A 24,822-nucleotide genomic window follows, 5' to 3' on the forward strand; every position below is an offset into this window, starting at 1 on the left:
GTGTGCCTAATGCAGTTCGTCGGGCAGCTAGACTGTATGGCTTACGTGAGGGAGGGGAGCATGATGACTGGACTCTTTATTGGACAGACTTCTCAGTGTCCCTAGAACGTGTAATGGAAATGAAAAGTCACCAGGTACTAGATCCTGAATCAGTCCCCAGTGTAGGGGAAGCATTTGCTGGGGGAGCGTTGGGAATATGATCCCAAGCCAGAGGCACTGTGAGAATTGGGTATGGGTATTTTCATTTCCTCCTTGGAGTTGAGATTGGAGCTCATACTTGCTGGCTTTCTTTGCAGAAGATCAACCACTTCCCTGGAATGAGTGAAATCTGCCGAAAGGACCTGCTGGCCAGGAATATGAGTCGTATGATAAAGCTTTTCCCTAAAGAATTCCATTTTTTCCCTAAAACGTGGTGTCTTCCAGCAGAGTAAGTGTAATTCTTTTTCTACTTTAGTTTTCTCAACTTTTCCAGTCAATTGGTGAGTCAACAAGCATTTCTCAAACTAGGTACTAGGCACTGGTGGATCACAAAGCCAAAAAGGAACTATTTCCTGTCCTCAATGAGCTTATATTCTGGTAGTAGAGACAACTTGCATATATATATAATCTCCATACAAAACCCAAACAAAACAAGCAACTGGAGGGATGAGGGAGGGCCTCCTGTAGACTTGTTTCTGGAAGGAAACCCAGGATTCCAAAAGGCAGATAGAGGCAAGAAAACAATGATGTTTGTGAGGAACAACAAGGAAGCCTGTTTAGTTAAAGTAGTTATCCACTTGTTTCAAACTTTGTGGCTCCATTTGGAATTTTCTTGGCAAAGATACAGGAATAGTTTGCCATTTCCTTTTCCAGTTCATTTTATATACAGAAAAACTGAGGCACACAGGGGTAAGTGACTTGCCCAGGGTCACCCAGCTAGGAAATGTCTGAGCTCACATTTGAACTCAGGAAGATGAATTTTACTGCTTCCAGGTTGGGCTCTCTATCTACTGCCCAGTAATTTTTTTTTTTTTAAATAAAAGCCAACTATTATTATTAATTCTAAACTCAGAAGTTTTTTCTGTTTGTTTAAAGAGGAAGGGACTAATTTATAATGGTTCTTAAGCATTTTGTGAACTTAAAGTACTCTATAAATGTTAGTGATCATTTTTATTATCTTATCAAAGCCATTGCCTTCTACAGTTTTTATGTTTTGTTTTTAAAGAGTTAGCCTTAGTTTAAGCTGTATTCCCAACTAATATATTTCTTATTTTCTATTTCCTCTTCACTCCCTCTGGTAGTTGGGGGGATTTGCAGAACTATAGCCGATCAAAAAAATTTAAAACTTTTATCTGTAAGCCGGACTCTGGTTGCCAAGGGAGAGGTATATTTGTTACTCGGTCTGTGAGAGATATCAAACCAGGAGAAGATATGATCTGCCAACTTTATATATCAAAGGTAATTTTTAAAGGTATTTTACCCAGGGCCCCCAAAATTAATATCTTTGCAGGATTAGAACTCCAGGTCTACTGAATCACTAAGCTACTATGTCACTTAGCAAGAGAATTTCTCTTCTTTTCAATAAATCTCTAGTATCATGTCAGCCTGAGGATGAGAATCCCATTGAAGAATTCATAGTTCTGAGACTGACATAAAATCACACAAGAGTGGGAGAATTATACTACTCACAATAGGAATGGCTAGTGGATATTTCTTTTTTCTTTTTTATAAAGGAAATTATTGATACACTTTGTTGTGACATATCGGACATTTTCCAGCATACATCTAAGCTCACCACCTTACAAATTGTCTAAAGAACAGTTTATCAATTGTTAACCAAATGGATTATGTTCAGTCACTTTCAGTCTTGTCCAACTCTTGTGACCCATTTGGAGTTTTCTTGGCAGAAATATTGATCTGCTTTGCCATCTTCTTCTCTAAATCATTTCTACAAATGTGGAACTGAGGCAAACATCCCCATGGTCACACAGATAGTGTCTAAAGTCTCACTTATTCCAGGCTTATTCTCTGTGCATTATGATGTCATCTAATGCCGCATTGTACTATAGGATGCAAGGCTATAGGATGCAAGGCCCACAGGTAAAAATCTGTCCAGGGTCAGATTATTAGTAAGTGACCAAGTCCTCAGGATACAAAGGAGGACTCTGAGGAACATAGCCTTCAGTTTTGCCAGTTTCTTTCATTGAGACTATCGTATTTTTCCAGAGTTGTATTGATCTTATTTACATCATTGTAGCCTATGTGACCATTCTTTCACTTCTGCTGCCTTTACTTTATACAAAATTGGTATTCCCGTATTTCTCTGATTTTTTTCATATTTGTCATTTTTATAGTGCAGTAATATTCCATTATACATACATATTATAATTTGTTTATTCCCTAATCATGAGATATCATAGATAATGTAGTTTAGAAGGCACCTAACTAAGCCACTAATCCAATCTTCTCTTTTTGCACTTGAGGAGACTGAGGCCTAAAGAGGTTTTTAAAATTCTTTTTAAAATTTTTGAGGTTAATTGATTGTCTAAGGTTTAGAGATTTTGAAATCAGGCCTGCCTTTGTGTATATACTCTATCTGTAGCTTTTTTGTTATCTCCAGATAATGCTTCCATGATCATTTTTATCTTCAGACATTTTTCAGGGCTATAATTTTAGCAGCAAAATTCCTGGGTCAAAGAATCAGAGGGAGATAGTGCTGAAGAGTGATGGCACCTGTAGTTGTACACAGGTATTTTACCCCAAAGTTCTTCTTTGCTTGTCCTAATCTCAAACTTCTTTGTTAGGTGGGCAAGCACACTATTTTATAGACAGATACCCTGACAATCATTGAGCTTAAATGCCTTGTCCAGTTTCACCCAAGAAGTTAGGAGCAAAGGATTAGACATCTTGATGTCCACTAGCCCTGGTCCATCTCTCAAGAATGGACTAGAATGGAGAGCAGCAGCAAACTGCAGCTACTCCCAAGTCACCTGTGTCTCTTTCCTTCTCTCATTTAGCCTTTTATTATTGATGGATTCAAGTTTGACCTTCGGATTTATGTGTTGGTGACCTCCTGTGATCCTCTCAGGATCTTTGTGTACAAGGAAGGTCTGGCTCGATTTGCCACTACCTCTTATTCTAATCCTTCTTCAGATAATTTGGTGAGTAAGGGTGGTGCAGCCTGTTCAGCAGTTAATTTCAGGAATAAGCTACAATCCAGGGCAGGTCCCAATTCAAATCTTGTCTTTCCCTACCCAGGTGCATTAACTTAGCACCTGATGCTAAAGGTTCCAGAGGTCAGCGCCACTCCCTACAGCTTTGGGGTGAAGTCCATCCTGGAGGCAAAGGAATGTATTAGGCATTCTAGAGTGCCCATTTCAGCAGGATATAAAACTATGACATTTCATTAAAAAAAATCAAACTCCAAGCTCTTAATTTCTTTTAATTTTCTTAAATTTCTCCATCTAAATATGTAAATCTATTAATGAAATAAAAGGACAAAAGCTAACCCCCTGTGGTTCCCTTAAACTGTCATCCAAGGATCATAGATTTATAGTTGGAAGGAACCTTAGAGGATCTCTAATCCCCTCAATTTTACAGATAGGGAAACTAAACTGAGGCCTGGAGAGGGTAAAGGACTTGTTCAGAGTCCCATAGCTACAAAGTGTCTGATGAATGTCTGCTTAGTTTTAGTTCCAGTGTCTTAGCCATTGTACAATAATACCCTGTAGTGCCAAACTTCCCTTTCGTAATCAAATGCCTGCAACAGGTGATCAGCACTTGATTCCATTTCTTCACCCATAATCTGGCTTCTGATTCCACCACTCAACCCAAATGCCAGGTTATCAATGAAATCATTGCTAAATCACAACCTTATTTTTTTTTTTCCTCAGTTCTCATCCTTCCTGACTCCTCTGCATCATTTGTGGCTGTTGATCACATCTTTCCTCCTCCTTTTTCATCTCTGGTTTTTCCTGATACTGCCCTCTCCTGGTTTTCCTTTTACCTGTCTGACTATTCCTTCCCAACCTTCTTACTGAATCAATATCCATATCCTGACCCCTGTGTATAAATGTATAACAGTGCTATATCCGAGCCCTTTCCTCTCCTTTCCCTTCCCTTCCCTTCCATTCTCTTCCTTTCCTTTCTCCTCTTCTCTTCTCTCTGTCTTCTTCCCTTCCCCTCCTCTCACATCTACATAGAAAGTCCTAATCTCACTCCCAAGCTTCAGTCTGTCACCAACTGCCTCCTGGCTATTCTATAATCATTTCAAATGCCTTACGTCTAAAATGGAACTCATTATTTCCCTCCCTAAATCCACTTGTCCTCCCAACTTCCCTAGGTCTTTTAAAGGTACCACTATTCTCCCAGATTCTCAGGTTTGCAACTTTGGAGCTGTCCTTCACCTATCACTCTCACCTGCTATCAGCTGCCAAGTCTTACTGAGTCTACCACACATCTCCACACATCCTAAATCAGGATCTTAGCACCTCTATCCTGCAGTATTGCAATATCTTTATTGTTTTTAATGGTATCTTTTTTTTAAACATGTTTCTCTCCCCTCTTAAAGTCATCCCATAAAACAAAAAAATATATATTTTAAAGAAAGAAAATGGGGGGGGGAGGGGAAATCAAGAAAACCGATTAATACACTGAAAAAGTCTGAAAATATGTGCAACATACTAGGCCATTGGACCCCTCACATCCTTTGCAATAATAATGTCTTTGATTTCCCTCTCTCCACACAGCAAGTTGATATTTTGAAGGCCCAGTGATAACCATGCCATTCTCATGCCATTCAGTCTGTTTCAGGATCCTTCTTTTTCCTCTAGCATAAAATCCAGCTCCCTATGTTTGCCTCTAAGGCCCTTTACAGTCTGACTATGACTTAGATTTCTAGGTGAATTTCTTACTGGTGAATTTCTCACTGTTGTTCCTCCTTTCGTCTTCATATTCTATATCCTCTCTCCCTTCTTTTGTATAGTCAATTAGGTCAGAGACACTTTCTTTCTTTCTTTCCTTCTTTCTGCCTCTTGGAATTCCCAGCTGCTTCAAGTGTTGCTCAATGCCTCTTTCTTCTTGAGACCCTTTCTGATCCTTCTGATTGTTAATGCACCATTTCCCCCCACCTTCTCCCAAATCACTTTGTATTTCCTTTGAATATACATTTTATATTTTTTAAACGCCCCTCCCCTCCCCTCTGCCCCATGTAGAATATAATTCTACATTAAATTAAAGGTAGAACTGCTTCAATTTTTGTGTGTCCAATCCCCAGCCCAATGTCTGGCACATAGCAAGATCTATATGATAATTAATAATAATAATAATGATTATGAAATGGGATTGAATTATATTGCATTTTTCTTTCTGACTTCCTAAACTCATTGTCTTTTTAGGATGATATATGCATGCACCTGACTAACTATTCTATCAATAAACACAGTTCTAATTTTGTACGGGATGGAAATTCTGGCAGCAAGAGGTAAGTTAAATGTTCCTTTTTCTATCCCACCTCCTGGCGGGGAAAGCTGACTGTTCCCTGTGCTTCTATCTAGATTCTGCCCAGGCCCAAGGTTGTACCCAACCTCTGGATCACAAAAATTCAGGAAACATTTTGCTCTCCAGACGTGGAACGATGTCTTCTGTGCCTATAAGCTGTTAATCATTGAAAGGAAGCTAGATCATAAATCCTGGAAGATTGGGAGGGAGAGAGAGAGAGAGAGAGAGATAAACATTGAACTGTTCTGCCAGCAGGATATAAAAAGTGTACTTGTTACAACTGGCCCTTTTCCTTCCTTCCTTCCTTCCTTCCTTCCTTCCTTCCTTCCTTCCTTCCTTCCTTCCCTCTTTCCTTTCCTCCTTCCTTTTTCCCTCTTTCCCTCTTTCTTTATTTTTTCTTTCTTTCCTTCTAGCTTCTTTTTTTCTTCTTTATTCCTTCCTTTTTTCCTCCCAAATCAACAAATATCTTTGATTGTCTGGTCATTTGAAGCACCCTATTAAGTGCTTTTTCATTAATTTGGGGGGGTTTTTTTGTGACGCAGTTAAGTCAGTAATACATCTCCACTAATGTCATGATGCCCTGTTATACATAATACTCTGGTATGTTTCAAACCTGTGACCAACTTATTCCTGAGAATCTACAAAGAAAAAGGAGATACAAGGATTTCAGGAATAGATCTAAACCTGGACAATCATTTTCTGATTTTTGATTTAGGAAAAGGGAGCAGAGAATGCTAAGCTGACCAGGCAGAGGGCTTACTACATAGTAATCTAGCTTCAAAGCAGGAGGAGAGTTGTGTGAATTTGAATGACTGTCCAGTTGACCTTGTTCCAAATAGGGTTCTTGACTTTTTGTGTGTTGTGGAGGGTCTGGTGAAGTCTACAGAGCCAAGTTCCAGAACTCCTGGCAACTAAAGTAGAAAGTCCCTTCATTAAGTGAAACCAAGAATTTGAAGTAGGTACAGGATGATGTCCAGGAAGGGTGTAGCCGACTCTTTCCAGAGGGTCCAACACTGTCCCACTGATTCTCCTACTCCCTGCAGCTAGCTGATTTTTTAATTTCTCCTATTTAAATGCTAAATGCCTTCCAGTCCTCCCCATCTCTAATGCAGTTTTCAAGCACTGGGTTAAACAGACAAGTAATGGGGCATGGACCACTTGCCAGTTTGATGGCAGTCCTTCCTCCCCTCTCCCAACCCTCCAAAAAGTTGATTTCGGTCCTGCTTAAGAACCTTGAGGTCTAGTGAATTCTAGAGAATGCTATCTCATTTTTGCCCTGTTGGAGATAAGAAAAGCTAGTGTGAGTGGGCTAGAACCACCCACCCACCAGTTATTATAAACCCTGCTTTGCTTTTTGATGATAAGACTTGGACAAAGATACCAAGATTTTTCAAAATGCATTGTTAGAAATAATACACATTATGGTTAACTGTTTCAGAGGAGCAGAGATTACATGGGCAGCATTTCAGATGGCATCACATCCAGGAGGCCAACTTAGGTTGGAGACAATGCCATTTTGCAAGGTTTGCTAAGGTTGGGGGAAAACCTTACTAGGTGCTTTCCCCATATAACATAGATATGTGTGTGCATATGTTTGTAAACTGTAAAATGGGGATAAATTATAAAATGGTCATTTACCTTCTAAGGTTATTGTGAGGATCAAATGTGATAGTAAAAAATTAATTTCTCTCCCTTTATCTGTACAGCAAATGATTTTAATTCATACTATCCCATCAAAATTCTACTTTTCCATCCATTAATAAATACTTGTGAATAAGATGGAGGAAAAAGAAGGGGGCACTGAATTCGGAGTCAAGCCTAGGTCAAACCTGATTTCTGTAATTTATTATTATTATTTTTTGTATTTTATTTTATTTTTGGTTACATATGTATATTTTTTACATATTTCCTTATGAATCATGTAGGGAAAGAAAAATCAAAACAAAAGGGAAAAACGAGAGAAAAATAAAACAAGAAAAAAATTTAAAAAGTGAACATAACATGTGTTTATTTACATTCAGTCTCCATAGTTCTCTTTATGGATATGGATGACATTTTCCATCTAAAGTTTATTGTCATTGCCTTGGATCACTGAACTACTGAGAAGAAACAAGTCTGTCATAGTCACACAATGTTGCTGTTATAATGTACAATGTATTCCTGATTCTGCTGTTTTTATTCAGCATCAGTTCTAAAATCAGCTTGTTCATAATTTTTTATAGAACAATAATATTCCATACCATTCATATACCATAACTTAACCATTCCCCAATTGACAGGCATCTACTCATTTTCTAATTCTTTGCCAAAACGAACTGCTACCACTATTTTTATACATGTGGGTCTTTTCCCCTCTTTTATGATTTCCTTGAGTCTATATACTCAGTAGTAGCACTGTTGAATCAAAAGGTAAGCGCAGTTTGATAGCTCTTTGGTCATGGTTGCAAATTGCTCTCTTGAATGGTTGAATCAGTTCACAATTCCACCAGTAATGCATTAGTGTCCCAGTTTTCCCATATTCCCTCTAGTATTTATGATTATCTTTTCCTATCGTCTTAGCCAATTTGAGAGGTGTGAGATCAGAGTTGTTTTAATTTGCATTTCTCTAATCAATAGTGATTCAGAGCATTTTTTCATGTGATTATAAATGGCTTTAATTTCTTCATCTGAAATTCTTTCATATCCTTTCATATCCTTTGACCACTTATCGATTAGGGAATGACTTGTATTCTTAGAAATTTCATACAGTTATTTATATATTTTAGAAATGAGGCCTTTATCAGAAATATTGGCTGTAAACATTTTTTTTCCCGATACTTTGTGTTTTTCCAATAATCTTGGCTGTGTTGGCTTGTTTGTGCAAAACCTTTTTAATTTAAAGTAATCAAAGTTGCCTATTTTTCATTTCATCATGTTCTCTGGTTCTTCTTTGGCCATGAATTCCTCCCTTCTCTAAAGATATGGCAGGTAAACTATTCCTTGCTCCTCCTAATTTGCCTCTAATATCACCATTTACACCTAAATCATGTATCTATTTGACCTTATTTTGGCATGGCATGTTAGGTATTTTCCAGTTTTCCCAACAAATTTTTTTTTTAAAATAGTGAGTTTTTATCCCATAAGCTGGAGTTCTGGGGGTTTATCAAATACCACATTACTACAGTCATTGACTATTGTGTTATGTGTATCTAACCTATCCCTGGATCCATCATTTTACTTCTTCGTCATTACCATATTTTTTGATGACTGCTACTTTATAATAGTGTTTTAGGTCGGGTAGTGCTAGACCAATGTCCTTTGCATTTTTAAAAATTAATTCTCTTGATATTCTTGAACCTTTGTAATTCCAGATGCTTTTGGTTACTATTTTTTCTAGCTCTATAAAATAATTTTTTGGCAGTTTGATTGATATGGCCCTGAACAAGAAGACCAATTTAGGTAGAATTGTAATTTTTTATTATATTAGCTCGGCTCTGCAATTTATTAGCAAGGTGACTCAAATCAGTTATCATCTGATCTTCAGTTTTATCCTATGTAAAATGAGGAAATTTGAACTAAATAATCTTTAAAGTCTCTTTAGCTATAAATCTTTGATCCTATGATCAGCTCTCTTGTGGGTATCTGATCTCCCTAAAGCTTCATTATGACAGGGAGGAAGGAGATGAATGAAGCTCCAACAATAAGCTCACATGATGACAGAGAGAATCTGAAGTGGCTCAAGGAAAAGATGAGGATGTAGGGAAGTGGCTGTAGAGAGGACAACATAAGAATTTTCTCCTTTCTAAATTCCCTTCTCTTTTTTTTTCTCCTTCCCTTCTTCCTCTTTCACTCACCTTGAATTCTGTTCTAGATACTCTGTTCTCTCTCTCTGTATAGTCTCCCTAAATAAGTCTAAAGCAATTTATTAAGCATTGTTAAAAGCACCATGTTAAGGCACTGGGGCAGCTAGATGGTGCAGGCTTGGAGTCAGTAATTTCAGAGTTCAAATTCAGCCTCAGATACTTCCTAACTGTGAAACCCTCTGCTGTGTAGGACTTAACTTGTCTGACTCAATTTGTAAAATGGGGACAATAACAATATCTACCTCATAGGGTTCTTATTTAGATTATATTTGCAAAATGCTTAGCATAGTGCCTATACTGTATTTATATAGCTCAAGAACCATTTCTCATAAATCTTTTTTTTTTTTATTTCCAGCAGAACTTGGCAAAGTACTATGCCCAGTGTAGACACTCAATAAATGTGCCTTAATTTCTAACTCTTATCATTCTTTTCTCTTTATTTCTATCCCTTTCTTCTTTCTTCCTTACTCTATAGATGCTTCCTCTTTCCTACAGATTGCCTCATTCCTATTTTTGTATGAGCCATTTTGCCTTGCTCTTAGGATCATGGGATCATAGAGGGACCTTTGAGACGTTGAGTCTAACCTCTTCAGTTTATGCACAATGTCACATGCTGTATCTGAACTTCAATCTTTTTGATTCAAAGTCCAGTGTGCTATTTTTCATCCTTTTCCTCCCATTGTTTTTCCTATTCATTTCTTTTACTCCTTTCATGCTTTTCTCCTTGTATGTGTGTTTTTCCAGTTTAATTCAACACTTACTAAATACCTAAAATGTGCCCAGAATTTTGCTAGGTATGGTAGGAGATACAAGGAATTTGGAGTCATCCTTCTTTTATTGTTTTTCTTTCTTCTTTTTTTCTCCTTTCCTCCCTCCTTTATCCCTTTCTCTTTCCTTCTTTTTCCTCAATAAATATCAGGTTCAGATGCTGGCTGCTTCTCTTGCTCTAAATTTGACCCCCCACCTTGAAACTAACTGTTTACCTCAAATAAGTTTCACTAAATGGCAGTGATTATTTGGGGAATGATAGAAGACATATCTATTTACTTCTGAGTGATTATTCCACTCCCATCTTTTTATCTTCCCTTCATGTGCTAAGGCTATTTATTTTAGCCATTTTGGATGGACACTTTCATAAAATATATTTTACATGTACCAAACTTCAAGCAACTGAAAAGGCTACTTTTTAAATTACCCATGAGAGGCACAATATTAGTTATACAAAGACAGAATGTAAAAAGTTCCTATCCTCAAGAAGGTTACAATCTAGAACAAGAGGATAACATGCACATATGTAAGAATATACAAAATAAGTACAAGTGATTTTAGGGAGGAGAGCACTGGTAGCTGGAGGGAATTAAGAAATATCTCATGACGAAGTTAAGATTTGATCTGAGTCTTCAGAGAGACTAGGTATCCAGAGAGATGGCATCAAGGAGGAAATAAGTGCCTTTCATGCATGAGAATCAGCAGGTGGAAAAGCAGAGTTCATTCAGATAGAATATTTAAGATGAAGAAGAGCAAGAGTGAAGTGAATGTGAAGGGCAGTGATGTACAAAAAGACTGGAAAGGTATTGGTTATAATTTCAGGAATGGAGTTAAGGGAAGAAAGTTTGGAACTCAAAAAATTTTTTAAAGTGTTAAAATTAACTTGGAAAAAAAAGGACTAGAAAGATAAATCTAGACTAGCTTAGGATTAAGGTCTTTAAATGCCAAAAAAGTAGTTTATATTCAATCTTAGTGATACTAAGAAACCACTGAAACTGAGAAAGAAGAAAAAGAGGAAAAAAGAGAAAGGAGAAAGATAGATTTTGTCTATGTATGTCTATTTCCTCTTTAGGAATGTCATTTTAACAGTTTGGTGAAGGGTAGATTACAGAGGAGACTTAAAGAAGGCTCATTAGGACCAATTAGAAGTCCAGGCAAAAACTAGAGCAGTGGCTGTGTGAATGGAAAGAAAAGGGGAGAGATATATTGTGGAAGTAGAAATAATATTTGACAACTGACAGGCCATGTCAGGTGCAAATTAACACCATTTAAGTTTGTATGACTGGAGGAATATTGGTGACCTCAGCAGAAACAAAAAAGTTCAAAAAGGGGATGGATTTTGGGGGATCCTTTTGGACATATGTATTTGAGATGTTTGTGGGATATTCAGTTTTAAATGTCCAGTGGACAATTTGTAGTATATGACTGAAGCTCAGAAAAAAAGATTAAAACAAGAGAATATATATCTTTGAAGTCAATAGTGCAGAGATAATTATTAAACTCACCTGAACAGATGAAGTCATCAAGAGATGAAGAAGAACGCCCAGAGAAAGAACTCTGGGTGATGACTAAAAACCATTACATTGAATTCCCAATCCCTATATTTATGCCCACCTGCATTTTTGATTTCCTTCACAAGCTAATTGTATAGTATTTCAGAGTCTGATTCTTTTTGTACAGCAAAATAACGGTTTGGTCATGTATACTTATTGTATATCTAATTTATATTTTAATATATTTAACATCTACTGGTCATCCTGCCATCTGGGGGAAGGGGTGGGGGGTGAGAGGTGAAAAATTGGAACAAGAGGTTTGGCAATTGTTAATGCTGTAAAGTTACCCATACCTATAACCTGTAAATAAAAGGCTATAAAAAAAGAAAAAAAAAAGAGATGAAGAAGAGAGTTCAGTAAAGAATCTCAGATGGCATCTACAGTCAATGAGTAGGACATGGATAAAGACCCAGCCAAGGAGGCAGAGAAGGAGTGATCAGACAGGTAGAAGGAGAACTAAGAGAAAGGAGGGGAGAGGATGGTTAACAGCTGAGAGGTCAAGCAGCTGAGTCCTGAGAAAAATAATTAAACTTTGGTGACTTTGGAAAGGACAGTTTTAATTGAGTGATCACGAGATTGTATATTTAGTACTGGAAATTTAAAAGGAGTGGTTAATATATACTGATGAAAGGGGTTTCTACTCAAATAAATTAATTGATCCAAACTCCAAAAAGTAGAGAATGAACCATTCTTGTAATAGTACCAGCACTAAATGATTATTACAAGGCTCAAATGAGCATTGTGTGTGTGTGTGTGTACATATATATAAAATATGTAGATATATACATAAATATGGATCTCTGAAAATTTCAAAGCGTTATGTAAATGGTTTTTTTTTATTTTTATCTCTTCCCAACATCATGCCCTTAGAAAAGATAAAAAACAAGAGTGTTCAACCCTATCATATTACATCATGTCCAGCCTTCTCCCCTTACTAAACCTGAGCACATAGAGATGGTAAGGTTTAAGTGATTTGCCTAGCGTCACACAGCTAGTCAGTGTCTGAGACAGGTTTTGAACTCTGATCTTCCTGACTCAAGTCTAATAATGTCCTCCCTCTTGTGCTGCTCACCTACCTACTTTCTGGAGAAGGTTTTAAAGTAGGAAGCCAGACTAGAGAGGCTGTAGAATAGACAAATTTGGCTGAGAAAGGGAGGACAGATCAGATGGTAATGAACAAAATATATCCCTTCCTAGTGAGTAGAGGTCAGTATTAAAAAACATCATTCTATTTTTCCCCAGTGCACAGTACAACTAAATTCTGGGTTTTTTTTGGTTTTTGTTTTGTTTTGTTTTTAGTTTTCTGTCTCCTTGGTCAATGTCAATAATAATATAGCAATAACACTTATATAGCTCTTTAAAGCTTGTAAAGCACTTCACATATTATCACATTTGATCTGACAGATTGTCAGCTGTCAAGTTTCACTGCTCTCAGTGGGCCTGCCCATAGCCATCTTCTTGTCCTATTTCTAGTTTGCTGCTTCTAATCTGTTGAGGGGTTTGAAAACCAAATATGGTTAATTTTTATTAGATTTTTTTGTTAAATAAGAGTCATTTAGCTTTGAATGATATCCTAAGAGCTTTTGGTTAAAATTAAATACTTGATTTTACTTCTGGGGGACTTTGGACAATTATTTCTGAATCTTTTAGGTGCTTTTGGGGGCTTGATTTTAGGTTTGGGGTTCTGTGATTTTAATGCCCCTATGTGGTGACTCAGAAATCCCTTTATAAAGAGTAATAAGAGCTGCCTTTATCTATCTTGATAATCCTAAAATTTTAATCAATATACTATTCCTTGGACCTTCATTATTAAATAGAGAAGTTTTAGCTTACTTTTGTTATCAACACTGGAACTCTTGACTCCTTTTTCTAGCTTAGTAGTTAGTTTTTAAAATTTTTTCAATAGTATTTTATTTATCCAAATATTTGTAAAGATAGTTTTCAACATTCATTTTTGTAAGATTTCATGTTTCAAATTTTTGTTCCATCTCCTTTACCTCCCCTCTCCCCAAGACAGCAAATAATCTGATACAGGTTAAATATGTGCAATTATTTTAAACATATTTCCATAATTGTCATGTTGTTTGAGAAAAATCAGAGGAAAAGGGGAAAAAACCATGAGAAGGAAAATAAACAAATTAAAAAGGTAAAAATGCTATTTTTTATTCCAAGTCTTAGTAGTTATTTGAGGGGGAAATGAGGGAGAAGGAATAGCAGCAGGGTATTCTCAATACATTTGTTCTCCAATCCTGCATAATTTCTATAATTTTGTTTTGTGTCTTTTCATTCTGGACTTTGGCCTGGAGCTGTCAGTCCTATGTCCTCTGCCCACATTCCTGGTTTTTGAATCTCATCTTGTGCAGCACTGTTTTCAATGTAGCCACTGGACAGTGTAATGAAATGGAAAGAGCAATGGATTTGAACCGGGAGGAATTGAGTTCAAATAATGATAAAGTTGGGGCAGCTAGGTAGTGTAGTGGATAGAGCACCATCCCTGAAGTCAAGAGGGCCTGAGTTCAAATCTGGCCTCAGACACTTAACACTTCCCAGTTGTGTGATGCTGGGCAAGTCACTTAAACCCCAATTGCCTCAGCAATAAATAAATAAAAATAATAATGACTCTGTCTCTTATGACCTATATTAACCTTGAGCAAGTATATTTTTTAGGTTCCTCATTGATAAAATGAGGGGATTAAATTAGATTTAGATCCCTTCTAAATCTAAATCCTGAAGATTCCAATGAATTCTTGAGGGGAAGGGTTTGAAGATGGGACATGGAGTAAGGAAGGGGAGACACTGGCTCTCTCCATTTCCTCCAAACTGCAATTGCAGCAGCACTCCTAGCTTTCTGATCTGGACAGATTTGCCCCTCTATGAAGCCTGCTGCTCCCCACTCCACATACACACACTCTGGGGTTCACCATATTGGTGCCAGACTTAAAATGGACTTAGTTTCTCCCCCTCCCTCATTGTTTTTCCCCCTATGGTAGCTCAGAACTCCTGAACTCAAATCAATCCATCAACCTCAGCTTCCTCCATTTAGTAGGGACAATAATACCATCATGTAGTGCTTTTGTTTTTCAGTTTCCAAGATGTTTCAATCTCGACACAGCACTGAAAACCTCTGGGGACCCGAAGGTTAGCCCCGTTCCCCCCCCCTTTTTTTTTTAATAACATTTTAACATTTGTTTTATAGAAAGCTCTCCACCTTCAATGACTACATGGACAAACTTGGCTGTGACACGGCAAAGATGTGGAAAGATATTGAAGATATAATCATCAAGACCTTGATTACTGCTCACCCTATAATTAAACACAACTATCATACCTGCTTCCCCAACCACATCATGAATAGTGCCTGCTTTGAAATTTTGGGCTTTGATATTCTGCTGGATAGAAAACTTAAACCCTGGCTTCTGGAGGTAATCCGATTCAACAGATTTTAAATAAGCACCTTGGTAAGAGATGGACAGGGAATATGTGTCCCTTGCCCACTTCTATTCAAGTCATTTTTTTGGTTTCTCCTCTTTTTCACTCAAGCTTTTTTCCCAAGCTCCCTAGTGCCTTATCCCTCAGGGGCAAGTGAGTGTGACCAGCACGGGAAGTGACCAGCAGAGGGGGACAGACTTCAGGGAATAATACATTTCTCAAGTCCACCCTGATCTGGAAATTCAAACTCAGTTCCTGCTTTGTGAAAATATTGGAGTCCCAGAGGCAATTCCACCTCTCAGTACAAAGGAGGCTCCTGGGAAGGGATATCCTTGATTTGGGATCAGGCAAAGACAGGAAAAGAAAAGAGATAAAGATGTTTTTATTCCTTTCCCTTTCTGTTTACTTAGCCAGTCTCTTCTTTCCCATAGTCCTTTATTTGATATTTTGAAACTACTCAGTCCCATTGTTTTCTCTATCATCCCTAACTGGTGTCAGATGTAGATGCTTTCTTTTAGGGTCAGTTCTCTTTTTTATTTTTAAAGCTTTTTTTTAAATTTTCGAAACATATGCATGGATAATTTTTCAACACTGACCCTTGCATAACCTTGTTTTTCAAATTTTCCCCTCCTTCTCCCACTCCTTCCCTAGATGGCAAGCAATCCAACATATGTTATACATGTTAAAATATATGTTAAATCCAATATGTGTAAACATATTTATACAATTCTCTTGCTGCACAAGAAAAATCAGATCAAAAAGAAAAGAAAAGAAGTAAGAAAACAAAGTAAACTATAATAAAAAGAGAGAGAATGTTATGTTGTGGTAAGGTCAGTCTCTTTTGGGTTGACTTGATGTGGAAGAAGAGGAGAATGAAAATTGAGGTGATTTTCTTCCCTATTTTCTTTTCTTTTTTTTTTTTTTTTTTGTACTCCTTGACTTACCTCCCCCAACACACACACACACACACACACACACACACACACACACACACACACCTTCCTAATAGATAGAATGCTGGGCTTAGAGTGAGGAAGATCTTCTTTCAAATCTTGCCCCCAGACAACTATATTAGTGAAATGACCTTGGCCAAGTTAAACAAACACTCTGTGCCTCAATTTCCCCAGCTGTAAAATGGGTACAATAATAGCACTTATTTCCCAGAGTTTTTGTGAAAATCAAATGAGATTATATATGTAAAGTACTTTGCACAGTACCTGAACATATAGTAAGAGCTATACAAATATCAATGTGGGATTATTATTACTAATCCTCTATATGTACACACTTTCAAAAAAAAGATCTGAAATAGAGTTAAATTAGAGAGCATTTCACAACTTGTTTTCATCCACTTAGAGTAAAATGAAATGAAAACCATCCCAAATGACAGTGTTGCCTTTTCCTTATTCTACATTCTTTTCTCACATACCTTTCTTTCCTCTTGCCCTTCAACAGCCTCCTCTTCTTTGAAGACCCCAGGATATTCCTTGGTGAAAGGGAGTATGGCTTAATGGGAAGGAGTTCTAGACTTGGAGTTAGGAGATAGATCTGAATCCTAGTTCTGACACTTAGCTTGTGGGAGCATGGGCAAGTCAGTTAACTTTTCTGAACCTCACTTTCCCCATCTCGAAAATGGAAAATTGCTATGTAAATGTGAGTCATTGCCCAGTACACTTGCACATACCCCTAATCCCAGTTACTGTTAAATCTTTTGAGCCTGGGAATTCTAAGCTGCTGTAAAACTGAAGCTGATGAGATGGCTGCACTAAGTCTGGCACAAATGTGGCTAGCCACGAGAGGAGATGGGAACTTGTCCATCAGGTTGCCTTGGGGAGGAGTAGATCAGCCCAGGACAGAAAGGGGGGTGGTGGTCACCACAGGTGGAACTGGCTCACGACTAACCCTTGTACTTCCAGCTGAGATAATACGGGAGAGCTGGTGGTCTTTAGAAACAAGTGAGTTATTCTTGGATGGAGGGTCCCATTAATTTCTACTCTTAGGAAAGCTGAGGTAATATGGGGGAGGTAGTAGTTTCTAAAAACAAGTGAGTTGTTCTTGGTTGGAAGGTCCCATTAATTTCTACTCATAGGAATTGCTCCCCTTTCCAATCTGGTAACCTAACCCCCCAAGCCACCATCTTGGTTAATCACTCTCAGGTTAATCACTCTCCAAGCTTCTCCACTGATTCCCGGTTAGACAAAGAAGTAAAAGATAGTCTGCTGTATGACACCTTGGTCCTGATCAACCTGGGAGCCTGTGAGAAGAAGAAAGTCCTGGAGGAAGCGAAGCGCAGGGCAAGGTTTCTGCAGGATTTCCGTTCCAAGGAGATCAGGTGTGCCCTTATCGAGAGGAAGGAGGAAATGACCTCGATGCTCCTTCCCTCCTCTCTCCCAGGCCCGCTTTCTGCTTTCCTAGGCCTCAGTGCCATGCTCCTCCTGCACCCAATGGGTCCCAGGGCTGCCTGCTTGGGCACCCTGCTGGGCACAGCAGCCAGGCTGAATCTTTTCCTTCCTGCCCCACTCATTCTCCCTGCTTTACACTCAGTCTGTCACATTCACATTCCCTTATCCGCTTTCCTTTCTTTGCTCTGAAATTAGTCTAATGACCCTGATAAATTGACCAGGTGTCAGTTTTAGTGTTACTTCTCCCATTTTTATGTTTTAATTACAGTCTTCTGGAGTCACAATTCCCAATGGTAGACCACACACCAGTGCTCAATGTGTAGACCACAAGACCCAATAGTAGACAATTGGGTAGACCCAATGGGTAGACCCCCCCCAAAAGAGGAGCCTTTCAGCATCTCTCAAATGATAGCACTTGGGCAGCCCTGAATTGTCACTTTGAAGACTGGATTACTTTAACTCCTTGAAAAGGACACCTTTTGGGACAGCTAGGGGGCACAGTGGAAAGAACCTCAGTCCTGAAGTCAGGAGGACCTGAGTTCAAATGAGGGGTCAGACACTTAACTCTTACTAGTTGTGTGACCCTGGGCAAGTCACTTAACCCTAATTGCCCCAGCAAAAGAAAAGGAGACCTTTTTAGAATTTTTTGGGGGGTGAGGGAGATGGGGCATCGAGATGCTGAGATGGATAGAGCACTGGCCCTGTAGTCACAATAACCTGAGTTCAAATCTGATGTTAGATACTTGGCACTTATTAGCTTTGTGGCCTTGGACAAGTCACTTAATCCTGGTTGCCCCTCTCCCCCAAAAAAGAATTGGCTGGGGGGGGGAAGATAGAAATCAGAAAATCTGGATTTTGTTTCTGGTTTGGCTGCAAATGTAGCTCACTAAATATATCAGTAGGACTTGATTTTGCTGCTTTGAAAAGGAACAAAGAGCCTTTTAATATAGAAAAAAAATTACAGAATATTAGAGCTAGAAGAAATGACTTTTGAGAACTTTTTGCTCAACCCCCTTTTTACAGACGAGGGAGTTGAGGAATGGGGAACTTGACCATCAAAGTCATATTCTGAATTAGGGGCAGGGACATGTCTTAACACCTAAGGCTTTTGAATTTCAGTTCTTTCACTCCTCTCCATCAGACCTTTACCTTCTCAGGGAGATTCTGAGGAAAAAGACTGTTGTGTTTATAAAAGCATGTCAAACTCCTTGGAGAGAGTCCCTTGAATTCAGGTAAAGACAAATTGTTCCCTGAGATTGTTTCTCTTTGGGAGGAGAATGATTCCTCATCTCATCAGAACTAAACCCAGGAAGGTATGAAATCCTTTAAGCTCCTTCTGCCTTGCTACATTTTAGACATTTTAGAGGATGTCTCCACTGGTAGTAATGATCATGGAGGGATCATAAGTGAGGTCTGAACTGGAGGTGGGAGAACTGGATGAGGTGACTTCCTTTAGCTGTCCTAACACCCCAATTATCTGAGTCTCATTCTGAGAAAAATTGTAATCACATGTCTCTGCTTCTTTCAGGATCGAAGAATTAAAGAATTATCAGGCTATGTGGCTGGAGAAAATAGAACGTTATGAGAAGGAAAAAAGTGGTGGCTTCCGGAGGATTTATCCAGAGTTTGGGTTTGAAAAATATCAGAAATATTTTCATCACAGCAATTCACTCTTTCAAAACACGGCGGCCTCCAGAGCCCGGGAAGTGCATGCCCGGTACGAAAAGGAAAGCCAGGGCCATCAGAGGGTGGGCAAGGCCTTGGGTTTGACTCTGAGATTGTCACCAGTGTCTTCTGTGTCCATAAACTATTCTTTGACCTTAGAAGGCCTGCTGTAGCCATAGTTTTCCCACCATTAAAGTTGCTTGAAGAATATTTGAAGAAGGGGGGGATACCCTTATCCCATAGGCTGCCCAGAAAGATGGAAAAGTATAAAATCTCAAGTTATCAAATAGGTGGGTCCTTGTTTGTGGGCACTCACTTAACCCAGATGGACAGTATTGCTGACTTGGTTCTGGATCAATGTGTTGTTTGACAAACAAGCAGGAGTGTCTGCTGCTGGACATCTGTGTCCTTTGGGTTCCCATAATTGTCTTCTCCAGAATCAAGGGATGAGAAAAACAATGGGATGTGAGGCAGCTTAGAAATAGCAGCCCAGTTTCTTTAGCTTGAATTCCACAATAACCATGTTTGGAGTATGAGCTTGGCAAAAGGGAATGGTTTCCCATTTTCTGTCTTCATCCAGAGAGTATTCTTAGGGCTAGGAATTATGTGTGTATAGGGTATATGTGTGTGTCTGTACATGTGTATGTTGTTGTTTGTCCTTCTGTAAAAGAAGGGCAAACTCTTCTAGAAGAGGACCATGACATCATGAAGGTAATTCCATAACTTGCAAGTGAATTGGATTTAAATGAGGGAGGGCTGTGCAAAGTCACCAGCCTTACTGTGTGAAATTGGGGATGAGGGGGTTTGGGGAAGAATAAATAACTTCTGATATAGATTTCTAGATTTCAATGCTGATTGCCTAGAACTAGTTGTTGAGAATTATTGGGCTGCTCTGAGAAAAGAGGGGTGAAAACTTGTAGAAAACTAGGGACCCCTTCCCCCATTTAGGTAAAAACCCAAGCTGGAGGAGCCCTGGGCCAAAACCCTCACCATCCCTTATTAGTTGCTACCCCCAAGCCCATTTGTCATTATCTATTGTTAATAAGGATTTTCTTCATTTTTCTCTTTTAGTATTCAATACTTCTAGCATCCTCATTCACCCCATCTCCTTCCTTCTGGTCTTAGAGGAGGGAATAAGTATAACAAGTATGTTCCTTGAGAGATCAATTCTTCTATCTGCACCCTTGGTTTCATTATTTCCACCTACTCCAGTATTATTCTCTCCTTTTTTCTTCCTCTTTTTGATTTTTGGATACAGATCTGTGATTTTACTGATGTAGGGAGCTCCTGGTGGGGAGATTTCTTTTGTCAAGAAAGATCAACTGTTTTGAAATGTACAGTCTTAAAATGATAGTCCTATGGGGCTCTGAGAGGTTGAGTGGTTTTTGTCCATAAGCCTTTTTAATCTTCCCCTCTTCACTGGTTCCTTCCCATACCTATTTACTAACATCCTTGTCTCCTCATTTCTAAATTTAAAAAACCTATTCTTAACTCATCTAACTCTGTGCTATGCAGCTACTGCCCTATATTTCCAATTGTTTTCCTTTAATCCTTTCCACTCCATACCCTATTCTAACCTCCTCCTATTAAAACTGTTCTTGGTCAGATCTCCAAGGATCAACAAATCCAGTGGAAATTTTTTCAAACCCCATCCTACCAGATTTCTTTGTACTTTTTAATCCTATTGTCTATGTTTTCCTTCTACATAACCCTCTTAATCAGCCTCATTAATGCCAAATTCTTCCATTTTCTTAATTTTCTAATCACTTCTTATTTTCTTTCTTATGTCATATTCTCCAAGGGTCTATTCTTTATCTACTTACTTTTTTTTTTCTTTTTCTCTGATCTTCTACCTTTCTCATCCCTTCTCTCTCCTTTCTTCTCCTCCTCTCTCTTCTTCTTCTTCCTTTTCTCTTCTTCTTTAGTAATTGCATTCATTTCTATGGGTTCAACTCTCACTTCAATGAAGATGCCTCCCAAATCAGTATCTCCTACCCTCAGCTCCTTTCTGACCTCCAATTCACTTCTTTTAGATTCAATTTTCTTAAGCCTTGCTTCTAGAGGAGGCCTTTCCTGGTCTTTCTCCCTTTACCTTCTGATAATTATCCTTCATTTATGCCATGTATATGTATTTTGTGTGTGCATAAGAGATTTGAATGCTATCTCCCCATTAGAATAGAATCTCCTTGTAGTAGTCAGGGATTATATTATTGCCTTTCTTTGCATCCCCATGCTTAGTACATAGTAAGACTTTAACAAATACCTATTGACTGACAAAACTCAAATCTTGAACTATTCAGGATATTCTTACCTGGATCTGAAGAGCACAAGATATTTCTATGGGACATTTCTACTTGAATAGTCCACCAGCACCTTAAATTCAAAGTATCTAATTGAGCTCTTTTTTTCTTCCATAATCTGTTATCCTCTCTGACTTCAATATTTCTATTAGTTGCATCACATACTCTTTTTCTATATTCGATTTCCTATTATCTATCAATTTAGGGATTTCTCTCCATCCCCTTCATGTTTCCTATCCATTCAACTATTGAGTATGGTGGAATCCAATTCTACAGGATTTATTTCTTCCCTTTTGTCTTTTCTCACTCTCACTCTCACTAATTCATACCCACCTCCTTACTCAGTTTGGACAATTACAATAATCCCCTACTAGAACTTTTCTGATTCACTTCAACAAATGTTCATTAAACAAACATGTTTGAATACAAAAACAAAAAGTATCTGCCTTCCAGCAGCTTACACTCTACAAGAGACAAGTGCCATATATCTTGGAAGTAATGTCAGCTAACTTCGAGAGGGTGAGATTTTGACAACTGAGAAGATCAGGGAAGGTCTTCTCTAGGAGATGCTTTGAATGAAACCAGGGATTTCCTGAGATAAAGATAAGGAAGGAGGACATTCCAGGAGGAATGACCCGCTGTAAGACATGGCCAGTTTGACTGAAACAGACTTTATATATGACTGGAAAGGTAGGTGAAAGTCATATTGTGGAGACCTTTACTTTCCAAAAATTCTCATTTTGTACTTTATCCTAGAAGCAATGGGACAGAAAGTTGGAGGTGGGATGTAGTCAGATTTCTATTTTGGAATATCAACTTGGCAGCTGTGTGGAGGAAAGACGGGAGAGAGGAGAAACTGGAAATAGGGAGACCACTGCAATGGTCTAAGCTCTTCCTGATTCCTGCCCACCTCCTTTTCCCTCCTCCCTTCAAATGGTTAATGTTCTGTTCCTTTTGAAATGTTTTATTGTTTTGCATTACTTTTGCAGCAAGGTGGCATAGTGGACAGTGTGCCAGACTTGAAGTTAGGAAGACCATAGTTCAAATCCAGCCTCGGACGCTTAGAGCTGTGTGATCTTGGGCAAGTCACTTCATTTCTCCTGGCCTCAGTTTCCTCATCTGTAAAATGGGGGTTACATAGCACATATTTCACAGGGCTATTGTGAGAATCATAACATGAGGAAAGGTCCATATGAATGATAGCTCTTCTTATCCACGGACAACCCTGGTGTAGTAGTTTGAGAGCAGGCCAGGGAGCCAAGGAGACCTTGAGTTCTAAATTGCCCCTTGATGCACACTGGCTGTGTCTCCCTGTTCAAGTCATGTAATCTCTTGATTTTATAGGCAACTTTAAAGATTATAAATTCCAAAGAAGGCATCTATCTGCCTTGTTAGAGAGAACTTCATCTGAGAGTTTGCTAAGTCAAGTCAGCAAACTTTTGTTAAGCCCCTACTCTGGACCAGGTACTTTGCTAAAATGATTTTAGTACAAAGAAAGGCACCAAAGTAGAACCCACTATCTAGGAGCTCAAAAGACTAATGGGCTGGGAGTGGGAGGATAATATTCAAAGAACTATGTGCAAACAAGTTTTAGATAGGATAAGATGGAGATGATCCATAGAGGGAAGGCAGTAATATCATAGGTGGTCCTCTGGTTCCTGCTTCTCTCACACAGAAGTGTGTACTTGTTATACACCCTTTCCTCCCCTCAGGAAATACAAAGTTAGGGTAGATGCTGTGCAATCAGGACAATGGTCACAGATGTATAAGGTGCTACGGTGGAAGACCCCACAAGTTTGAACAATTGTTTGGCCATGGGGAGTAAGAGAAAGAGAAAAAAGTCTTATGTGCATCTGGGGATGCAAAGAAAGGCAAAACACAGTCCCTTGCCCTTGAGGAGCTCACAAACCAATGAGACAGCAGGCAAACAGAAGTGAGATACAAACAGGAAATGACAGAGGAAAGGCACTAGAATTAAGGGTGAATAAAGGGAAGAGATTCCTATGGAAGGTAAGATTTTAGTTGTGACTTGAAGGAAGCCAGTGAATCAAGTATAATTTAAAGATGAGAACCTGGGTGGCTGGGAGGATGAAGGTGCTCTCAACCAAACAATGAGAAACAATCCCTTCACCAAGCTATTCTTCATATTGTTTTCAGATTGCTTTTTATGTATACATCTGGTCGTGTCATCTACTCAAAACGTCTCTCATCAAGTAATATCTCATTGTCTGGTATTCAAGGCCATCTTCGATCTTAAATGTTTGCACCCTTATTCTCTGTCTCTTGAATGTGTCATATACTTTTTTCCTATGCCTTTTTACCCTGTTCCCTATTCTTGTACTATGCACCCATTTCCTCTTACCCTTTAAAGTCCAACTCAAATTGAACTGATGTTACCTCCACGATGTTACCCATTTAATTACTGGTCCCTGTACCATGGGCACTCCTCCCACCTTCCCCTTTTCCCCTAGCACTTCAACCTACCTAGTCAGGAATAACCTCTCTTTGGACCTCAAATAATAATCTGTACCTCTTTGGTGAATTTTTCAGAGCTGTAACTGGGACAAGGTCACCGGGAATTGTCTCAGGCTGACACTATGGTGGTTGTGGGGTTGCCTCCTTTATATATTTATCCAGATACTATCTTTTCTGTGTCTAACCTGTGCCCCTGAGCAGTATCTGGAAAGACAGAGGGTGGAGAAGGGGTCAAGGACAAGCAGAGGTCAGGGGAGAAGAAGGGGTGAGAATGAGTTGTCCGCTTTCTGGGTATAACTGTGTACAATTGGATTGTGTCTCCTGGGACCTCTCTGGACCACTGCCTACCATCCTGCCCTTCCCCCCCATAACTGAATTTAACCCAAGGGTCAGAATTCCTAGTGGTGGCTCTGGTACTTAGCATGAATTATTGTTACTGCTACCTGTTAGTATCTTATCCTTTCCTAGACTGCCAGCTTTGTAAGGGCAAGTCCCCTTATCTTATCTAAACTTTGTATTTTCCCCAGCAGCTAGCACAGTACTCTGTTATTGTTGTAACAAATTTGTTGAATTGGATTGAATTGACTAGGCAGCAGATCCAGGAATTACGGCTGAAGCAGGAGAAGAAAGCCTTTTATTCGAAGGAAAAGAAGACAGAACTTCAGGGTGAATCAGCAGGCGATGTGACCAGGGTCTCTCTCCCAAAGGAGACAAAACAAAGAGCTCCCGTGTACAGCGCCAGACAAGTAAATGCTGATGGTCGGGAAAATCGGAAATATCCAGTACACCTCCCTGCCCTGCCTTTGGGGGTGGAGGGGCTGATCAAGACGACCACGGACCAGGGTCCAAGCCCGCTGAAAGTGTTGGGCTGAGAAGAGGGCTGGGAGCCGCAATGGGGTGGGGGGCTGGA

At 39.0% G+C, this 24,822-nt stretch overlaps 1 protein-coding gene across 4 annotated transcripts in view; it reads left to right on the top strand.

Moving 5' to 3' along the window:
- Window positions 1-24,822, top strand: part of TTLL6 (tubulin tyrosine ligase like 6) — a 57,919-nt gene that overhangs the window by 26,376 nt on the left and 6,721 nt on the right. For all 4 annotated transcript variants that reach the window (XM_031966098.1, XM_031966099.1, XM_031966097.1 and 1 more), the window contains 9 exons: window positions 16-134; window positions 297-427; window positions 1,281-1,437; window positions 2,997-3,140; window positions 5,376-5,461; window positions 14,838-15,063; window positions 17,227-17,402; window positions 19,001-19,189; window positions 24,502-24,658. In XM_031966098.1, coding sequence (XP_031821958.1) covers window positions 114-134; window positions 297-427; window positions 1,281-1,437; window positions 2,997-3,140; window positions 5,376-5,461; window positions 14,838-15,063; window positions 17,227-17,402; window positions 19,001-19,189; window positions 24,502-24,658 — 1,287 coding nt within the window. In that variant the 5' untranslated portion in view covers window positions 16-113. The remainder of the gene's footprint in view (window positions 1-15; window positions 135-296; window positions 428-1,280; window positions 1,438-2,996; window positions 3,141-5,375; window positions 5,462-14,837; window positions 15,064-17,226; window positions 17,403-19,000; window positions 19,190-24,501; window positions 24,659-24,822) is intronic.

The sequence above is a fragment of the Sarcophilus harrisii genome, chromosome 4 (assembly GCF_902635505.1).
Source record: "Sarcophilus harrisii chromosome 4, mSarHar1.11, whole genome shotgun sequence".
Lineage (NCBI taxonomy): Eukaryota > Metazoa > Chordata > Mammalia > Dasyuromorphia > Dasyuridae > Sarcophilus > Sarcophilus harrisii.